This window comes from Egretta garzetta, unplaced genomic scaffold, assembly GCF_000687185.1.
Source record: "Egretta garzetta isolate BGI_Z169 unplaced genomic scaffold, ASM68718v1 scaffold320, whole genome shotgun sequence".
NCBI classification, from domain to species: Eukaryota; Metazoa; Chordata; class Aves; order Pelecaniformes; family Ardeidae; genus Egretta; species Egretta garzetta.
The window spans coordinates 2,255,096-2,273,549 of NW_009258260.1; the positions used below are offsets into that span (position 1 = coordinate 2,255,096).

Sequence of the window (18,454 nt, forward strand, 5' to 3'; positions counted from 1 at the left end):
ATTGTGAATTATGTCCATTGAAACACTGCGAGCGGTGTACTTATAACGACAGTAGGCCTTGTAGATTTGTAATATATTTTGTTTTGTTTCTTTTTTTCTGTAGTGCTCTTCACAAGTGAGAAAAAAGAAATTGGTTTTTTTTTTGTTTTTTTATTTTTTCTGTCTGTTTTTTGATTTTTTTGTGGTTTTTTTGTTTGTTTGTTTTTTGTAGTAAAGAAGGGTTGTATTTAGAGGCCAGTAGCTAGAGATCCAACCAGTGGAGCTCATGAAGCACTACCTGGCCTTAAGGCCACCATCCGAGGGAGGTTGGGAAAATTATTATTCACCCAGCCTCCGGAAATGTAATGTACCAGCAGGCAAAAAACAGTTCTTCATGTAGTACAAAAACAACAAAACGAAACGAACCCAAAAAAAGGAGGAAAATAAAGGTAAAAATGAAACAAAAATAATTTCTTAAATTCTAGTGCCATAGCTTTTTTTTGTTGTTTCTATTTTTTTGTTCATAACAAAGAGAGAGAGAGAGATTCTACTTATCCGTCTGACACATGCATCCTCATGTGGTCGTTGAAATGCTCGATTTGGTCAAACTTAGCTGGACAGACAGAGCAGACGTACGTGGTCCCCTCCGTGCAGGCCACCACCCCGGCAGGGACAGCCCTTGCGCCGGTGCCGGTGGCTCCAGGCGTGCCGTTGGTGGCACTGTGCAGAGCCACATGCCTCTCCAGCAGGGTCTTGTGGGAGAACTTCTTCTTGCAGATGTAGCACTCGTAGGACTTCTCCCCGCGGTGGAGGCGCATGTGCACATTAAGGGAGCTCTTCTGGGTGAAGCGCTTGTTGCAGATACTGCATTGGTATGCCCTCACGCCAGTGTGCGTCACCATGTGTTTGATTAGGTAATCCTTTAAAGAGAAGGAGCGCCAACAGATGCTGCATTGGTGGGGTTTCTCACCTGCCCATTACCAATGAGAGAGAGAGAGAGAGAGAATAAAATTAAATCAACTCGGTACAACCTTTGCAATAAACTAACAGTAAGTCTCATGGGGGTCTTTGGAGAGATGCTCTGGCTAAGAAAAAGTAATTCTGTTAATAAGCATGTTTGGATCCACACCATGTTTTGCAAACAGAGGTTTCAAAACGCTTTACAAAGGCGGCTGTAGGTATTCTCAATCCACATACAGTAAAAGGAGCTCAGGTGATGTCTCCAAGTTCACATAGTAGGCACTGACGAAGACAGGACTAGAATTAAAAGGTCCTAGTGTCTACCCCCAGCTTCAATGGCACAGCCTCTCCTGCCTATGCTCCTGCCTTGCTCCTCATGCTCATTTCTAGACAGGTCTTAGTCAAGTTACTTTACCTTTACTTTACTTTCAGTGCCTCCATCTCCCTACCTGTATGCAATAAAAGCATGGATAAAGCTAGTGATTACTAGATAGCTGACCTGCAACATGCTTGGTTTTGTCAAATTGCTTTAAATTTCTCAGATAAATGCTAGAGATTGCCAAAGGAATCCAACACTTTATAGAACGCTTATATATGTTGCCCCTTCTTCTGGTCAAATCTCATAGCTGAAGCATGGATAAGAGTAACTGAAAAGGGTACATAGAATTGCCTAGGCCAGCCAGGACCATGCAAAGGGCAACCTAACAGCTAAACTTCCAGTGTAACAGACATGAAATTGAAATGATTTGACTGCCAATTAAATAAAACACCTTATCAGGTAAACCAGAGATATAAAATACTTATGTCATCTACCACATTGCCTTGTGCGCCCCGGGCTGTTGTAAAACTGATTCTGGCAACTCGTATAAGTGAACTCTGATCATATCCAGACAAACCAGTGACTATAAGGATGAACTGAAAAAATATTTAGCTGAGCACATACGACTGGTTTGCCCAGACTACTCTTAATTCCTCCTCATGCTCAGAGTTCTTCTGGGAGACAATGCCACAGCTTCATGTTTCATGGTATCAGGCAATATTTTCATCACATGCTGCTGTACTGATAATGCAGACAATACCCAACACCCTGAATGCCCCATCAAAAGCTGGTTTTTAATTTGTTTTCTGAATCACTTGTGGTATACTTCAGGTGTGGTAATTCATCATCCCCCAAGCTGTCAGGGAGAGAGATGGCACCATAGCTCTCTAACAGTCAAAATGATCCTCTGTTTCACTGACTGAAAAATTATTTTCCTTCGGTCATTTCACAGTTTCCCCTCTAGCAGCAATCATTTGTTTTTTTTTTTCTTTTTTTAGCCCCACAGACATCCTGCTTCTTCCTTTTTACAATCTGGCTGGCACTGTTTTACATCTTGAGGATTCAATCCTCAGGGACCATCACACGCCTGTGGTAATATATAATTTACTCTTTGTATAGCGAGATTACAATACAGTACTTATATTCAAATTTAAGAGAAGATAATTAATATGGATGGATGGGAAGGACCCACTTTTTTATCTCCCCTGAGTCTCTGTTTCTTTTTGTTTCACAATTTGCACATATGATGGTGACATCTGTGAATTAAATCCACACGCTGCTCTTACTTGCACCACTGATGAGTTTGTCCCTACTTGGTGAAAGACACTTGGTCAAAACACATTAAGTCCTTACTTTCCTGCTGGCTTTGCTGAACATAGTAGTGTGCTGAGTGTAGACAGGCCAATATGCTTGACACATGTTAAGTGGAAAATGATAGCGTGTCAGTTATAATAATGTCTGATTAACTTGTAAGAGACTGATTATATTTATAATGCTAATTTTTGCCTTAGGCAATATATGTCCCAGAGTCTGTAATAAGTCAGTCTCCTCTGCTCTAGACCCTGTTAAGACTATGCTATAAAAACACCCTAATTTTTGCCTGCACATGTTTCTAAGATACACTGGGTTCCGGCTTCCTAACTTTAGCTTCAAAACCTTCCCTGTTTTTCTTCTCTCCTAAGAATCTCAAAACTCTTTAGGTTTTCTTTTTTTGTACTCAAATGTACGTGCTTCCTAAGTGAGCACAGCAGATACTTTATTCCCACAATTCTTCATCTTTAAGTCAGAGAAAACTTTGCTCAGTGAATTAAATGTGCATATTCCTCGTTTTGGTTCTTCATTTAATATTTGGCTGGTTTTTAGACAACAATGTGGGACAGTTATTGAATACTAATCACAGTGTCATATGTAGAGGAAGGTAATGATGGCTTATAAGGTGCATGGACACTGCATGCATTCTAGCACTGCATTTCCACAACACTGCATGTCTTGGAGAACAACATTGTGAGATACGTTAAAGCCAGTCTGCAGGGAGCACGGGAAAATATCCATCTCTAGTATGTTTGTGTCCATGTGAAAGAAGAAAGGGAGGTGGGTTTCCATTGCATGGAAAGCTTCATCATCAGTGTAGTTTTTGGAAGCATAAAAACATACAGAGACTGGGAGGCCTTTAGGTTGTTGAATTCTGGTTTATGATTAGACTCCTCCATGGCTTCTCTTGTAAGGCCTCCAAACAGCAAGACTAATTCAAACATTTGCATCTCCCAAATCTTTCCCTTTTTCCATACATCTTTTCCAGAGCCACTTTGCCTGGCTTCTTTTAACAGGGCTGAGGAAAGTCACCCTGACAGTGGGAAGAGCTGTCTCTTCTCAGTTTTCATAATGATCCTGTCCAGCACTAGTCAAGGTAGCAGACATGCTTTCTCTGAGGCTGTGCATATAAAGGTTATTTTCAGAAGGGTTTTCTGAAGCCCTGCCCTCTGTTGGTTAAGGTGCAAACATTCTCCCAGACACTCCAGAAGCCAGTTTGCTCCTCAATGAATTCTGAACTCATTTATCTGCTCAAATCTCTCCTTGCCACCACAGTTCATCATCTGAGGCATTCGCAGACCTACACAAACGAAATATTAATTAATGACTGGAGATGCCTATCAATTTCCTTGGTTGACTTTGTGTGTAGTAGCTAGGAATACTTTGGGTCAGGTCTTTCAGTATTATTCTTTATCTGACTCCAAATACCAAATGCAGTGCACAGTTGGGGGTGGGGGAATAAAGCTCCAATCTCAGTGAAGTTATTTGTGAAAAAGCCTTTCTAGCTTTTAGAACAAGTATGCAGGCGGATGTATTTGACTGTGTTCTGAAGGGGATTTTCCTGAATAACACAACACTATCTACATAGTATTTTAGTTACTCATCCACAACAGAAAGATGAAGAACATAAACAGACACAAAGGGTAATCTTGGGATTCAGGATTCTTGATCCTTGTAATCATACATTTTGTACCACTCCTGAGAACTTCTGTTCTACCATTTTGTCTATGTACATGTCAGCCTTAGATGTCTAGAAGAATTTTCCATTTAAGTGATAATTATAGGTAAATAGAAGTTAAAAGTTTACATACGCACATGGAAGTGAAATCTATTGGGTACAATGATCAGTCACGACTTACATTCGTCCCATAACTTGGGCAATTTCTCTAGGTTCTACTCCACGTATCACAACCCCAGCATTTATTTTAAGATCTGACATTAACAAACCCACTGCTTGGTGAGAGAAATATTTATGCTTTCTGTAAACTAGAATTGCTCTCCAACGTCAGAATGAGCCAAGGGCTAAAGCAAGCATAATTTAGTCCTGAACTCTGGATAGCTTCTCCATGTAAGACACATATATCTCCTTGCTTTGAAGTCTCATAACCTGACAGAGTTAGAAAAGGCAGTTTTAGCTCAGTAGTAAATATGGTTACCTATATCTTCACAAAAGACCATATACTAAAGCAGTTGCATTTTTAAACAAGAAGGGTGCTGATGTTGTGTTCTACATGTATTATTTTAAATTTTTCTCATTGATCCCTGTTTCTGTACTCACAGCCAGTGAAACATCTGACTTAACAAGAGACAGGGTATTATGGCAATCAGCTTCAGTGAAGTACAGAAAAACTTCCTGAAAAAACTCCAAATTTACTTTATTATAGGAATCTGTGAGATTTAGAAAATATGTGGCAGTGTATGTAACACCCAGGCCTGGACTTACTGCTGCAACTCCACCAGGAATGAGCTTGCCCTAAACTTATGCCAGTCATCATGACTTGAGCTTACGTCCCCATAGCTGCAAAATTTAGAGAGGGATACCCTTTCTTAGCAGACACAGTTTTTCTTTAATGACTTATTACAGTTTCCTCATGCCACTTCTACTGAATGTTGCCTGGTCAGCTTTCAGGAGACAACAGATGCTTACCACTTCCTTGGATGGGTGCAGGACACATTTTACTCCAGGCAAAATGAGCTTGGTTCTGCACCATGCACAGTTAGGGACCTATACCTTTCTGCAAGGGCTCAATTTCAATGCAGTAAGCTTGGAAAGTGTTCAGCGATACCAACTCCCTGGATAACCTCTCCCTCCTGTTTGTGCTGGGGGCTGGCAGGTTGGGAAACAGAATCTAAGTCCACGTTTGTCAAGGACTTTCTCTGGCTTCGTGTATAAGCCAAAGGGACATAATCTTACCTGTGTGTACAAACATGTGCTTGACGTAGTTCTGTTTGGCGGTGAAAGTCTTGTTACAGAGAGTGCACTCATAAGGCTTTTTTTCGCCTTGCCCACCTGCTGTGCTGTGGCCCGCAGATGGGGCCAAGGGCTGTGGGGCTGGCAGCTGGGCAGTAAAGGTTGACAGGCCAGGCTGGGACACTGTCACAAACTGTGTCTGTTGGCCAGCTAAAGGCTGGGGCAGGCTGAAGAGAAAAGGCTTAGGGCCACTGCCAGCAGACTGTGTGGTGAAAAGGGCAGGCAGGTAGGTGTTGCCAGCTGTGCCAATGACCTGAGTGTTGCTGGTCAGAGTCAGTGGCATCCTCAGATTGCTGGTGAGGGTTTCTGTCTGGCGTAAGTAGATCTGTGTGGTTGGCAATGGTTGGGCAACAGTTGTGTTGACAGAAGGCTGCAAAGCCCCCTTTTCGGTGCCGTTATTGACTGTGAGCACTTTGCTGTCCATTTCAACGTCATTGCTTCTCTCTGGCGAGGAAGAGTTGGCATCCGCATGCTGCTGCTGCTGCTGCGGCTGAGTGCCATCAGCAGGGGCATCATTTTGATCTGCTTGAGAAGGTTCTTGCTGCCCATCCCGGCCCAGACCAGCCATAAACTGCTGCTCCATGGCATCGGGCTCAGTGCCAATGGAGGAACTGACTCCCGAGTCAAAACTCTCCCCTTTGGGCTCACTCTCAGTGCCTTCTGCTTGGTCAGTGTCCTCAGTGCATTCCTCAGACTCGTTGCGCTCAAGGATCTGCACCCTCTGTTGGCCATAGTAGTCATAGTCATCCTCCATCTCCTGCTTAATATGGATGTTGCCCATCAGGGTTTGAATTCGGACAGGGCGTGGTTGCTTGCGGCAGTGTGTGGTCTCTGGAGTGGTGGAGAGGTACCGCTCCATCTGTTGCGACCGTTCATGGATCCGGGTAATCCAGCTGGGGTCTTCCATGTGATGGTCCCTGGGGAGCCCCAGGGCTGTTTCATGGTGGCTGACCACAGCTCCACTGTAAAAGGAGCGCTCCCCACTGCCATTTTGCATGGAACAGGCATAGAGGGCCGAATAGATCCTGTCCACACTGTGCTGTGAATGGCTCTGCAGGTAGCCAGACTCTGTGTCGGTGCTCTGCCCCGAGGTGCCTGATTCGGGTGTTCCCCTGGGTGTCTCCTGGCCAGAATCCTGAATCACCGGGTAGACCTCTCCCACATTTTGTGAGACAATCCTTGTGCACTCATCAATCACAGTCTTGATCTGCAGGATGCTGGCAGCTGTGAGGATTTGGAGGGCCTCTGACTGTGAGACCCGCAGCACCCCGCTGTACATGAAGTCAATGAGCTTTTGCACAGACTGGACTGACACCACTGAGGGGATCTCAATGTCGCTGTAGCCCAGCAGCAGCTTGTCCTGGAAGAAGGGGCTGCCAGCCGCCAGCACACAACGGTGGGCGCGTAGCATGCTCCCGTGGATGCGGACCGTCACGTCACAGAAGTGGCCACGGTTGCGCTGCTCGTTGAGGGTCTCGAGCACAGAATTGCTGAAGTTGTGAAGGTTGATGCTATGAATGCGCTCTGTCATCCCCTTGCAACTGATGTTACCTGTAGCAAAGCAGGTGACAAAAAAGAAAAAAAAAAAAAAAAGAAAGAACAGATTGAATCTTGTCCTCTGCAGAGCCAGAGTCAGGGCACTGGCAAAGGTGACTGCCCACTGGGTAAACTAAACAGGTAATACTGTAAAAATCACATACAAAGGCACTGATAAGAAGACATCATTTCTGTAAGGCTAGAAGTAAACTCCACTACTCATTTGCAGAAGCTCAAGCTCAAGTCCTGAATTTTTGCACAAAAGCAGACAAAGACAGGTGTAGCTGGGCCTAAATTCCAACCACATTCCTGGGCCTTGGACTTCCTATCAGTTTATCTGGCTTTAAAAAGCCTAGAGCCAGCCAACTGTAAACACTGAGCACATGGATTAAAGCTGGATTTTAGGCTGTTCAGATGTGGACCCATGCCAGAAAAGATCAGATTCTTACTTTAATGACCCTTTACACCAAGTTGTTCACGCAAACAGTCTATATGAAAATGTGATTTCTATCTAGATTGGTATTTTAAAGAATTTAGATCCTCTGTTTCACAGTACAGTTACTTGTATCACAAAAACTGTCAGTCACTTTGTAAAATCCAAATCTGGTGGAAGATTTAGGCTGTAAATGTTCCTAAAATCCCACACACAGTTTTGTCTGGGGTTGTGGTTTAGAACATTTGCTACCCAATAGTGACAAACAGTCCTCTGTAAGAACCCAAAGCAAAAAGTTAACATGAGCTGTCCCCTTCATTTTTAGCATATCCCAAATTCTGACTGGCACCAGAATGCCATCATATAAAAACAAATGTTCTCCTGCTGTTATTTACTTGACAGAAACTGGAAAATTACAGACATTTACTCTAAGGAAGACTTTGTCTTAGTTTGGCTGAATAATCTAAATAGAGAACAGTTTAGAAAAGCACCTAACCAAGTCGGGTACAGAGCCAACATATCCTTCAAAATTAACTTTTACAAGTGACTAAAGAGTAACTTCTTAATCTCTTAATCCATTTTTCCCTATCTCCATGTTGCTTGCTTTGGTTTTAGTGCTTTTTTGTCTCCTTTCCTGTTTTTTATTCATTTTTCACCTATGTAGATTTTGATGGGCAGAAACTACGGTTTCACCTTTTAACGATTAAGGACCAAACTGCCCTTTAAGTGGTAAACAAATAAAACATTATGAATAATTTCTTTCTCTTAGCATTTGTAGTACATGCATCACCTATGTTCCCAGAAAAGTACGCAAAGTAATGCAAAATCACCACTAGAATTACAGGCACTTTGTCTTGAATATTCCTACCAAAGCTACAACCCCTCTTGCCACAATTACTTGTTAATGTCCGAGAATCCGAAAGTGAAATTTGGTAGAGAAGCATGAGTAAATTAAACTAGGTTATTGTCACTGTCTGTTTTAACAGAAATATACAGAGCAAATAAATGGCATTGAAAGCGGTTTCATATACATGCTTTTTAGCCCAACACTGTCCTTCTGCTGCCAACCTAAAGGGCACTCTACATCTCATACACAGGCAGTAGAACACTACTCACTGCTATTTGCAGGGAAATGTGGCATCCTCCCTGCTCTGACTTTTCCTTCTCACTTATTCACTCCTGACATCTCAAGCACCCTCTATTCTGGTGGTTCAAAGAGAAACCACCTTGGACACAGGTGGTTATTATAATTCTCTGAAGTAGCTGAATGATAAAAGGGAAGCAGAAAGGTCAGGAACCGGAAATCCTGATGGGGCCAAGCTGTCCGAATAAGTCTGATGTTAACAGATGTAAACCAGCCAGTATCAGAAGGGTACTAATTTCCAGATGAGATCAGATCACTGGGGGGGATGCTGACATAACAGAAATAAGGAGGAAACCACTAACAGTATCGTGGAGGTTGTGAATTACATCTGTCTTGTTCATAAACTCTGCTGGGAAACCTGAGTTTCCTCCTCTGATGAGACTGATCATAGGACTGGAAAACTATCTTAGAAACTGGGAGACTTTCCCTCAAGGGCACTGCAACTAATATTACACAAAATAACGTACAGAGGAGATGTATTCCCTCCCCCTTCCACACAGAGTCATTCTCCAGAGGCCTCCAGGGCAGTTCTAGATGCTTCCCTCCCCAACATGTCAGATCACACAAGGATTCAAAATGTATTTACAGAAAAAGTCAGAATCCTTGATCTGAAAGAAAGAGAACTTGGTAAAAGCTTTGTACTGGTAGGGAAACAGAAGGGTGGGAAATTAATGATAAACAGATGACACCTCTTTTCAAGACCTACTGTAGGCCATGGCAAGTGATTGCATAGCTACCCATTTATCTACATCTCCCTTTGAGTGGCTGCCTATCAGTATGCTAGAAATCTTTCCATCAATAAGTACCGATCACTACTTGGTTTGATCCTAGGGCTCCCTTTTCATACAAATATGTCTTTAGGATGTGCTTCTGGAAAAGGGAGCAACCTCTAGTTTATGTTCTGCTCTGTCAAATGAGGTATTTGATAATAAGAAGACATGCAGCAGTCTAACTCAATAAACCAAAAATCCTGCTGCACATACAGAAGGTGGAATATTCTACACATACCAGAGATGTTATGGACAGGTCTCTTGACTTGAGCAGGTGCAAAGAAACCTACTTTGTTCCTATGCACGTTGGCAGCGAAAATGGATTTTGTGAGTGGAACTCTGAAAAATGCATCCTCAGGGCAACTCCTTTCCAGAAAGGTGTGATATGTACCACGGGACTGGATGACTTCTTGTGAAAGTGAATTCTGCCACTTATCCACAAATCATGTACAGGAAGGAGGAAAGGCAAGGTTCATCTGTAAGTTTCAGCAGCCTTTCTCAGGTCCTGGTTGTGGGAAGCAAGAATTGTGTAGCCACAATGTATTTGGTCATTAGCTAACTTGATGAAGACAGCAAGCTGGCATTAATCAAGGCTAAAGAAAAGAGGTTTGTATGCATTCATGAGAGTGATGTGAATAGCTCTCCTACAGGAACTGATCTAGGATGCACCTTGAGGTGTAGGAACTGGTCTGAAAGTCAACTGAGTCACTTCATAAAAGGCATGGAGTACGTTTTGGTTGCTATTGGTATAACAGAGGTTTCCCTTAAAAAAATCCTCTCCTCGTTTCTTTACTTCTTCAAAAGAAATTGGAACATCTACCACTTTTTCAACTGAGAAACAGCTGAAATTCACTCCTTAAGGATAAAACAAGAGGGGTGGGTGGGAGAGACACATGACAAATGGTAAAAAAAGCTAATACAGATTTTGAGGATATTTCTTCTAGACCACCATCCTTGACATTCAACACTGAAAACCATACCTATCCAAAGTACAGGTAACCAAAGAATTTGCAGTAATGTCAGAGATGCTACTACACAAACCACAGCAGTATAGAAGAACAGCTTTAACAAATTACAGAGATTGGTCTGCAGCAGAACCCACTGTCCCATGCAGCAGCTCTCCCTCTCTGCAGGAAACTGTCCAGATCCAAGTTTTGTGGTTGTCCCTTACGGTATGCTGTTCTCATCTGAAAGTCCAGAGGCAACGGCTCCCCATAAAAGGTGGACTTGCCAATGCAGGTTTGATTCTAAAGTAAACGCCACATTCTGACAAAGACTACTAGAGCCTTGGACAAGCCAGAAAGCGTGTCAGCTCTTCACAAGACCCAGCTACACACGCGCACACTCACCTACTCGTCACTGCACAGAATGCCTGGCTCAGGAAAAAGACTGCTGTCTCAGGCTCTTCTCAGGCCTGCCACTCTTTTAAACTCGAGACAGTGGGAACCTTCCTGTGAAATTCAAGTGGTCTTTGTTAAGTGCCCCCCCCCCCTTTTTTTTCTCCAGTAAACATGATGTAGAGATCCCAATGGACTTATTCTGAGAAACTCCTGTAAAATGGTTTTGTCCCCTTTCTGTGAAGCAAGTTCTGATTGGAGGGGTATTCACAAACCATATAGGAAAGAATGGGTGTGAAAATGCAAAGGCCATTCTTACCCAGATGGGCAATGAATAGGCGTTTGCCAGTTCAAAAAAAAAAAAAGGCAGAAAAAAGCAGAAAAAAAGAAAATAAAAGAAGCCCAGACAACTGCACAGAGTACGCACATTTGCAATCCTCCTGGGATGCAATTTGAAGCTGGCATGGCATAAAGGTGAAACATATTACTGTGCAACTTTGAAAAAAGCTCCGTTTGCCCATATGCAAATGTACCGATTAAACTGTCAGGCTATTCACAGAAACATGCATGGAATTCATCCTCAACTAGTAAGAAGGAGCACAACGTGGATGGGAAAGGAAAAAACTTTTGTTGTGTAATACATGACTGAGTGCTTAGATTAGTGTTTCCCTGAATCTCATCCACCCCTCCCGCTGACTTTTATGCTATGGGCATTCAAAAGAGTAGTTTTTACCATGACAATAACAATGACAACCTCTCCAAGTACAGTACCAAAGGGGAAGGCAACGGCAGAAGGAAACAGCAGGCAGCGGACTCCTGGAAGATACTATAGAAAATGTGGAAGTGCAGCAGTGAGGTACATCAGGCATAGCTGGAAGGCAGTCTTCTATTTGCCAAAGCTACCATACATAGACCTACATAAAGCTAGAAAGGTATGGCTTGCAAAGGTGATTTTTTTGTTTTCCAAAACCATAAAAAATTATCCCATCAAACACATGATGCAGTAGAGCTACAAAGATGTAAGGAATATTGAAGACTGCAGGCCACATACAAATGGCTATGTTGTACATTTTAAAATGTATTTAGTAAGGGGTTTTTTGTACAGCCACTAGGTGTCCCTTTCTGCAAAGCCAATGCTTACAGCTTTAATGCTCATAACTGAAATATATCACAGAATTTGATTTTCTCTAGTGTCCTTTAAAATCACAGTATCTCAAAGCTCATTGCACAGTAATGACTACCATTTCTGGAAACACAGTGATGATGAAACCACCACAGCTACTGTAACTCAGCAGTAGCTCCGTGCATAGCCTTCACCTGAAGCAAAGCTGCCTAGGATGCTGGAATCCAGGCTCTTTTTGGAAACTTACTGTGCGGTCTTTTGCAGGAATAACTAGCAGACTGAAACCCAAAGGCTCTGTCTTGCTTTTATACTTATGGGGCAAAAAGAATAGTCTTCTTATATCCTTGAGAATTGGTAGGCTTGCTGAGACAGATAGAGATTGAGGTTTTGCCTCAATTTTCTGCAGTAGCATTTAGAAAATTGTTTGACAACCTGTCTCACTGCTACTTAGACAAGATTAACTAGAACTAGCTTGATATTGTTGCCTAGTTTGTCTTCCTGACAAGCTTCTCAAGCCTCACATCAAGAAGAATACACACTCTGAGAGACAATAGAAAAGTTGGAGGCATTATATGTCATATAGAATATGGTAACTTTATATTCTTATAATCAAAATGGCAAGTGCCCCCCTAGGTGGGAGAACACCCTGGGCTAAGACAAAGATGTGGAAGTTAGGATTGGTAGGCTTTCTTCCTGCTTCTGGAGCTGTTTCTCTGTGCATCTGTAATCCAGCTACTAGTTCCTGGGAGTGCCACAAACCTAAGTAACCTGCTGCTGCTGGAGGCACGCATTATCAGCTACTCCGTACTCTCTCCTTCTATGATGTGTAGTTTTGGAAAGCTCTAATCCTTGGTCTCCACACTAAGTGCTGGATGACCACAATCTCCTGGCTGTATCAAAAGGATGCATTAGGTTCTTCAGACAGTCATTGAGTCTAGTCTTTTTCCTCGTGGTGGGAACAATTAACCTACCCTGTCGCTTCAGAAATTTGTCTAACATGTTTGCAAAAAACAATGCGGGGGATTTCCATTCCCTCTCCAGGCAGACGGTCTACTATCTTTATAGCAAGAAAGTTTTCTTAGTATCTAACTTTGAAAGCAATTACTCATCCTTTTCTCCAGCAGACATGGAGAACAACTGACCGACCACTTTCCTCTTTATAACACTCTCTCATTTATTGGAAAGCACCTCACCTCCCTTCTTTAGACCTATCTTTTCTAGAAAATACAAACTGAGGTCTTCCAATCATCCTCACTGGTTATATGTACTCTCCTCATTCTTACCTTCTTCTATCTTCTATCCAGTTTGTCCTTTCACTTAAAATGCAGTATCCTAAAGTGGATAAAGTACTCTAGCTGAGTGGGGTGAATGAAACAGTTGCCTGAGACACTTCATATGTGATACTCTAAAGACCTTACAGAATAAATAAAAACAAGCACACAAAGCCCTGTTATCAAAATAAAACTCTACAGATTTTCCTTAAGAATGGCGTGTCTCAGTAAAGAATCCTTAATTTGGAATGAAAATCTCAACTCTTGCATAAACATGACAGTTCAGTGGAAATACAGCATTTCCATCACAACATATGAAAGCTACTATAGCCCTACAACTTCCATAGGAAGTTTTCTCATTTCCATACATTAGTGTCTCCTGTTCCAAACTTAGCACCATAACCATGGGTACTTTCTTCAGCTCCAATGACCTGATTTATCCCTAGTGACTATGTTTTATTTTCTGTTGTTCTCAAGTTAGTTACTCTAAAATAAAACTGGATTCACAGAGCAAAAATTCATATCTAGTGTTGCCATCCACAAAATTAGTCCTGCATCAGGTTCCAACTCTCTGGGACCAAATTTAGCGGAGCAACATTTTTTCCACTCAAAGAAAATCCTGAAAACCTGGTAGTGTCTGACTTCTCAGTATATCTCAATGATGCTAGAGAGGCCGATTTAGCCAATCCTGCTCAGACTGATTCTTCTCAATATTTGGCCTCATTCTGAGCAGGGGCCTGCAAGAGGAAAAGCTTGTACAGAGTTTTAGGAACACAGAAGAACATTTGTATCCTCAGCAGGAGATCTGACCAGGAGCAGCCCTTGCTTTCTGTTGCTTTAAAGGTTTGCTGGAGTTTTCACCCAATCATCTGCTTGAACATCTTGAAAATCAGTAATTCCTTCTATAATATCTATCCAAAACAAACACCAGATGACACTACATGAATTGCCCTAACCCCACCAGATTGTTGTTAGAATCAAAATATGTAGCAGTCTACATTTAACAGGAAGTACTGTATTTTTACCAGCACAACATCTATTAATGTGTCAGTAATATACTCTATGCAAGAAAGAATCACTGTGTTCTGAAAGCTGTCAAACTTCTCTAAATTTCATAGTCTAATAACTACATTTATTTGAAAGACAGAAATGCATGCACACACAAACACAACCTTATTCTCCAAGGAGCAAACATATCAAGTAGATGGCTAACAAGAAATAGTTTGCTTAAACTTTGTTCAGGAAACAGGCTTTTTCTGCAGACTATCGAGAAAGTTTAGCAAATTTCCTAAAGACTATTTATTCAGTTAATTGTCCCATCCTTTTTAGCATCTACCTAATGATGAGTTATCCATTTTACATAAAACTGAAGACTAAACCATAGGTGTTCTGTACATAAAATTGCTTCTATATCCAGTGGGCATAAAACCCCAATGTCAAGCATAAATCCTCTACTTCAGCGTACGTGCTTGGGGAGTGGGCACTGAATCACCCTCCTATGCTTCCCCTGAAAGACTGCCAGAGGAGTCTGGCAGCACCAATCCTGTTTGTTCTACAATCCACAGGAGGCAATGTCTGTGCCTCAGTTTGCTTCACATGCAGAACAAGGACAGCATCATGCACCTAATTCTGCAGGAGGACCACCACCCTTAATTAATCTTAACAAATTGTTTTGCATTCCTTGGATAAAAGAACACTACAGAAAGATCAAGAATTAATTCCATAGGTCTCTTCAAATTTTGTTCTCTAATGAAGCTTTTCTCTCACACTGTTCTAGAGGCTTGATTCCTTTATACCTCTTTATGGTGAGCATCCTACTTACAACTGTAAAACACCAGGTAAAAACTAGCTCCAATTCATAGCAGTCTGGTGACCAAGGGCTTTGAAGCATTACAGGACATTCAGCTATTTTTAAGTTAAGGAAATACTCCATTTTTAGCCAGGGTATTTACTTTTCCCACTTTCACTCGAGTTTGTAGTCTTGCTATTTTAGGAACTCCAAAGATACTTTAGAGTAAAGAGGGTATACGCAAAAGCCATTTTTATTCCCAGGCACATATTTGGGGTCCAGTCCAATATACCTCCACTGTAAACACTGGCACACATATACACACACTCTGTTTCTCTCCGTTCCTCTCTCAGCCCTTGCCTGCAGCCCCTCCGCTGCTACAGCCATGCCATCACATCCCCCTAGCATAGACACGGACTACATTAATGGGGGATGCTTCTCCCATAGGTCTCTACAACACCTCCAAGCAACATATACTACGTTAACAGAAGAACCACGGAAGCTGTCATCACAGCTGCATTAACGGGGATTTCAACAGGCTGGCCGTATCATTACAAGGGTGTTAATTCCTGTGTCCCGGCCAGTTGTAACCTATTTACGTCAGCAAAAGATAGGCTCACCAAGTAGCATTTTAATGCTCTTTTTTAAAATGTAAAGGGAGAAAGTGGTTTGTACAACTGCCCTCTTGTAACTGGAAACAGAGGAGAAACCGTGGCCACATGATGGCACCATTTCCTAGGAAGAGAAACAAGGCTCTGCTCATCCCTTCTTCAGTAGGGAACATTTTGGGAACATTTTCATGTTCTACATGAAAACTGTTTCAACCGCGCTCGCTGGTTCCCAGAGAACTCACGCACGATCCTGCCAAGCCCCAGCATGGCCCAACTGTTTTAATTGGCTATAAGTTTAAGGCAGTTTGTCTCTTTACAAATCTAAGTGCATCTATTGCTAGTTTTCCTTCACAGTGCCAGGGGCCATTACTCAGAAGGCATCCTGCACTAGCTGACCTGCAGCAAGAGAGCCACGGAACAGGGAAGATGGGCCAGCAATGCCGGTGAAGTTACGGTGTGAACACTCCTCACTCAAACAAAGAATAAGGGGACTTCTTGGAAAAAAAAAGAATAAACTTTTTGGAAAATCTATGCAAACAAGGTGATTTATTTTGCTATTTTATGGTCCTGATTAAAAGCTTACTGCAATCATTAAGAATACCTTCACCTGATTTAAAGGGCTTTTGTTTAAATCCTAGTAGTGTATTTCAGACTGAATACCCATAAGGGAAGTGAAGAGTGATTGCTTTTGATCATCCTGGTGTGGTGGACTGTATAAACTTATATCCTCTCTCAGAAGCATTGTTTAGGGAGGAGAAGGGGCTGAGGTTGGAGGTGGGAGCTGAGTCTGGAGGAGGAATGAATTAGAAGAATAATAGGTGCAAATATATTAAAACATGTCTCCAAAAGAGACAATTGCTATTCCATGAACACTTTCACGTTTTCCTTGTATTGTTAGATTTTTTCCCTCAGGCGGAAAGACAAGGAGGAAAAGCTTATCAGTTTGAGTGTGGTTAAATACAGTAAGTCTGAAAGCCTGTGGGCTTCGGTTAAAAGGAAAATATAGATTAAAACCTCTTAAGATAATTACCTGTTTAGAGGGTTTCTATTCAAGCTAGAATCCTCTACAGGGAGTGTTTTGTAGCAGTCTGTTAGGAAAAGGGTGCAGTCAGAAATAGTTGACTTTTGGAGGAGAGAGCACTGCTTATACCCTCCATGTTTCCAGAGAAAGGTCTTTCAATGTAGCAGATTTTGTTCTGGTCATAGAACTACTGGTTGATGGGAGAAACAAGGAATGGATGAAAAACTGTAAATGCCAGTCCTCAGAGCTGGGAAAAGGATTCTTTTATCTCTTCCACTGGCTCTGTCTCAGCCCTGAGTAGAGGAAAGCTATCACATGAAAATGCTAGATTTTATTTGGTTATTTTTTCCATTTATCTTTTTCATCTGTTAGTGAAAGGGTAATTGTTAACTAGTACAAATGGGTGCTTTGGTGAATATTTCAACTTAGAAATACCGTGAGACAGATATTCATACTGTTTTGGACTGTGGCTTCTTTATTTTGAGTTTATGGAATGAGTGTTTAGGCCTGCTTATAATTCAGATTTAAATATCAGTGGGAAACAGCACATGCTCACGTCAACGATGCTGAAGGCCACAGGGAAAATTTCTGTCCTCAGTGAGACCTCTGCAACCCCTGGGAGCAGACTTCTTTCCAAAATCACCTACTTAGTTTTGATAGGAAGAGAAATGTATGGCAGAATGCTTTAACAAATGAAGGCAATAAATAAGAACACAGCATTCATGGGTGGCTTGATATCATCAGATGGATCTGTAGCATTAAATGTACATTGTCAGTTCCGAGGCCTTTTTTTTCTTTTTTCCCCCCACAGGCAAAAGGCCCTGGAATTACATGTATACACAAGCACACAGACACCAACAGGTGATACTAATACAGTGCATAAGAGCTGTTCTCAGGTCTGCCTTCAGGCACATTCTACCCTCTACTTAGCCAAAAACATTACAGATAGCATCTGGGAGTTTTACTTTTGAATACAGGGGATATGCCCTGTTTTGAAGCACTGCATAGGATCAAAGCACAAGGTATTTTGTTAAAGTTGACATGGTTGCACACACAGGCGTGAAGCTGTGGGGAGAAGTCCCTTGCTCTGTTTTTATTTCCTCTTTCATACCCCTTTTCACACAAAAATTGCTACTTTGTGGCTTTTTCTCTATCTGTGTAACATCAATAAATTACACGTTATCACTCCTATCATCTAGTTATAAAGAGCCTTTCAAGATTTTTAATAGATGCACAATATTGCTACACTTACATTTTCACTGGTTAAGAACTCAAAAATAGCTGTTGTGAGATTACTCTTAATTTATACTACTTCTCTCTTGTGGGCTTTCAAGAAGAAGCATTTCACCACATGTCACAGACTGATACAGAGCATATATTGCGCATCCCAGCCGGGCAGAGATCCTTCCAGTGTTTAACACAACAAAGCTGGGATGAGTAGGGGTTCTAGGAGTTGTTTATCTTTTTTCATAGGCGCAGTTAATTCCTGAAGGAGCTATTTGTGCTGGCAGATTAACTAGGGATCTTGCATTCTCTTTGTATTCCAGTTCTTGAGCGGTAGATTCATAAGACTCGATCTCATGTTATTTTAGCCTTGTAAATGACTCCATGAACAAGGAGCAGTCACAGAAAACATAAATGAAAAGATGCCTCAATGGCATTCCCTCTAGAAATAACGATAACTGGCATCCTCGGGAACCCAAACGCCCAGTGCCAGCCAGAACACGTTGCTGTGGTCTGCCACGCACCAGGCTGCGAGGCAAATACCCTAACACAAATGAAGGAGTTCAGTGGCACTGTGACGGCTTACAACTGGCTTTCAACTATGGAGCAGATCAAATGCCACATTTCTTGTGGAAATACATTGATCCCCCCCCCC

At 42.0% G+C, this 18,454-nt stretch overlaps 1 protein-coding gene across 1 annotated transcript in view; it reads right to left on the reverse strand.

Moving 5' to 3' along the window:
• Positions 1-530: 530 nt before the first annotated feature.
• Positions 531-18,454, reverse strand: part of ZBTB20 (zinc finger and BTB domain containing 20) — a 33,270-nt gene continuing 15,346 nt past the window's right edge. Inside the window, exons 3-4 of the mRNA XM_009638937.2 lie at positions 5,484-7,091; positions 531-949 (exon numbers count right to left, since the gene is read on the reverse strand). Coding sequence (XP_009637232.2) covers positions 531-949; positions 5,484-7,071 — 2,007 coding nt within the window. The 5' untranslated portion in view covers positions 7,072-7,091. The remainder of the gene's footprint in view (positions 950-5,483; positions 7,092-18,454) is intronic.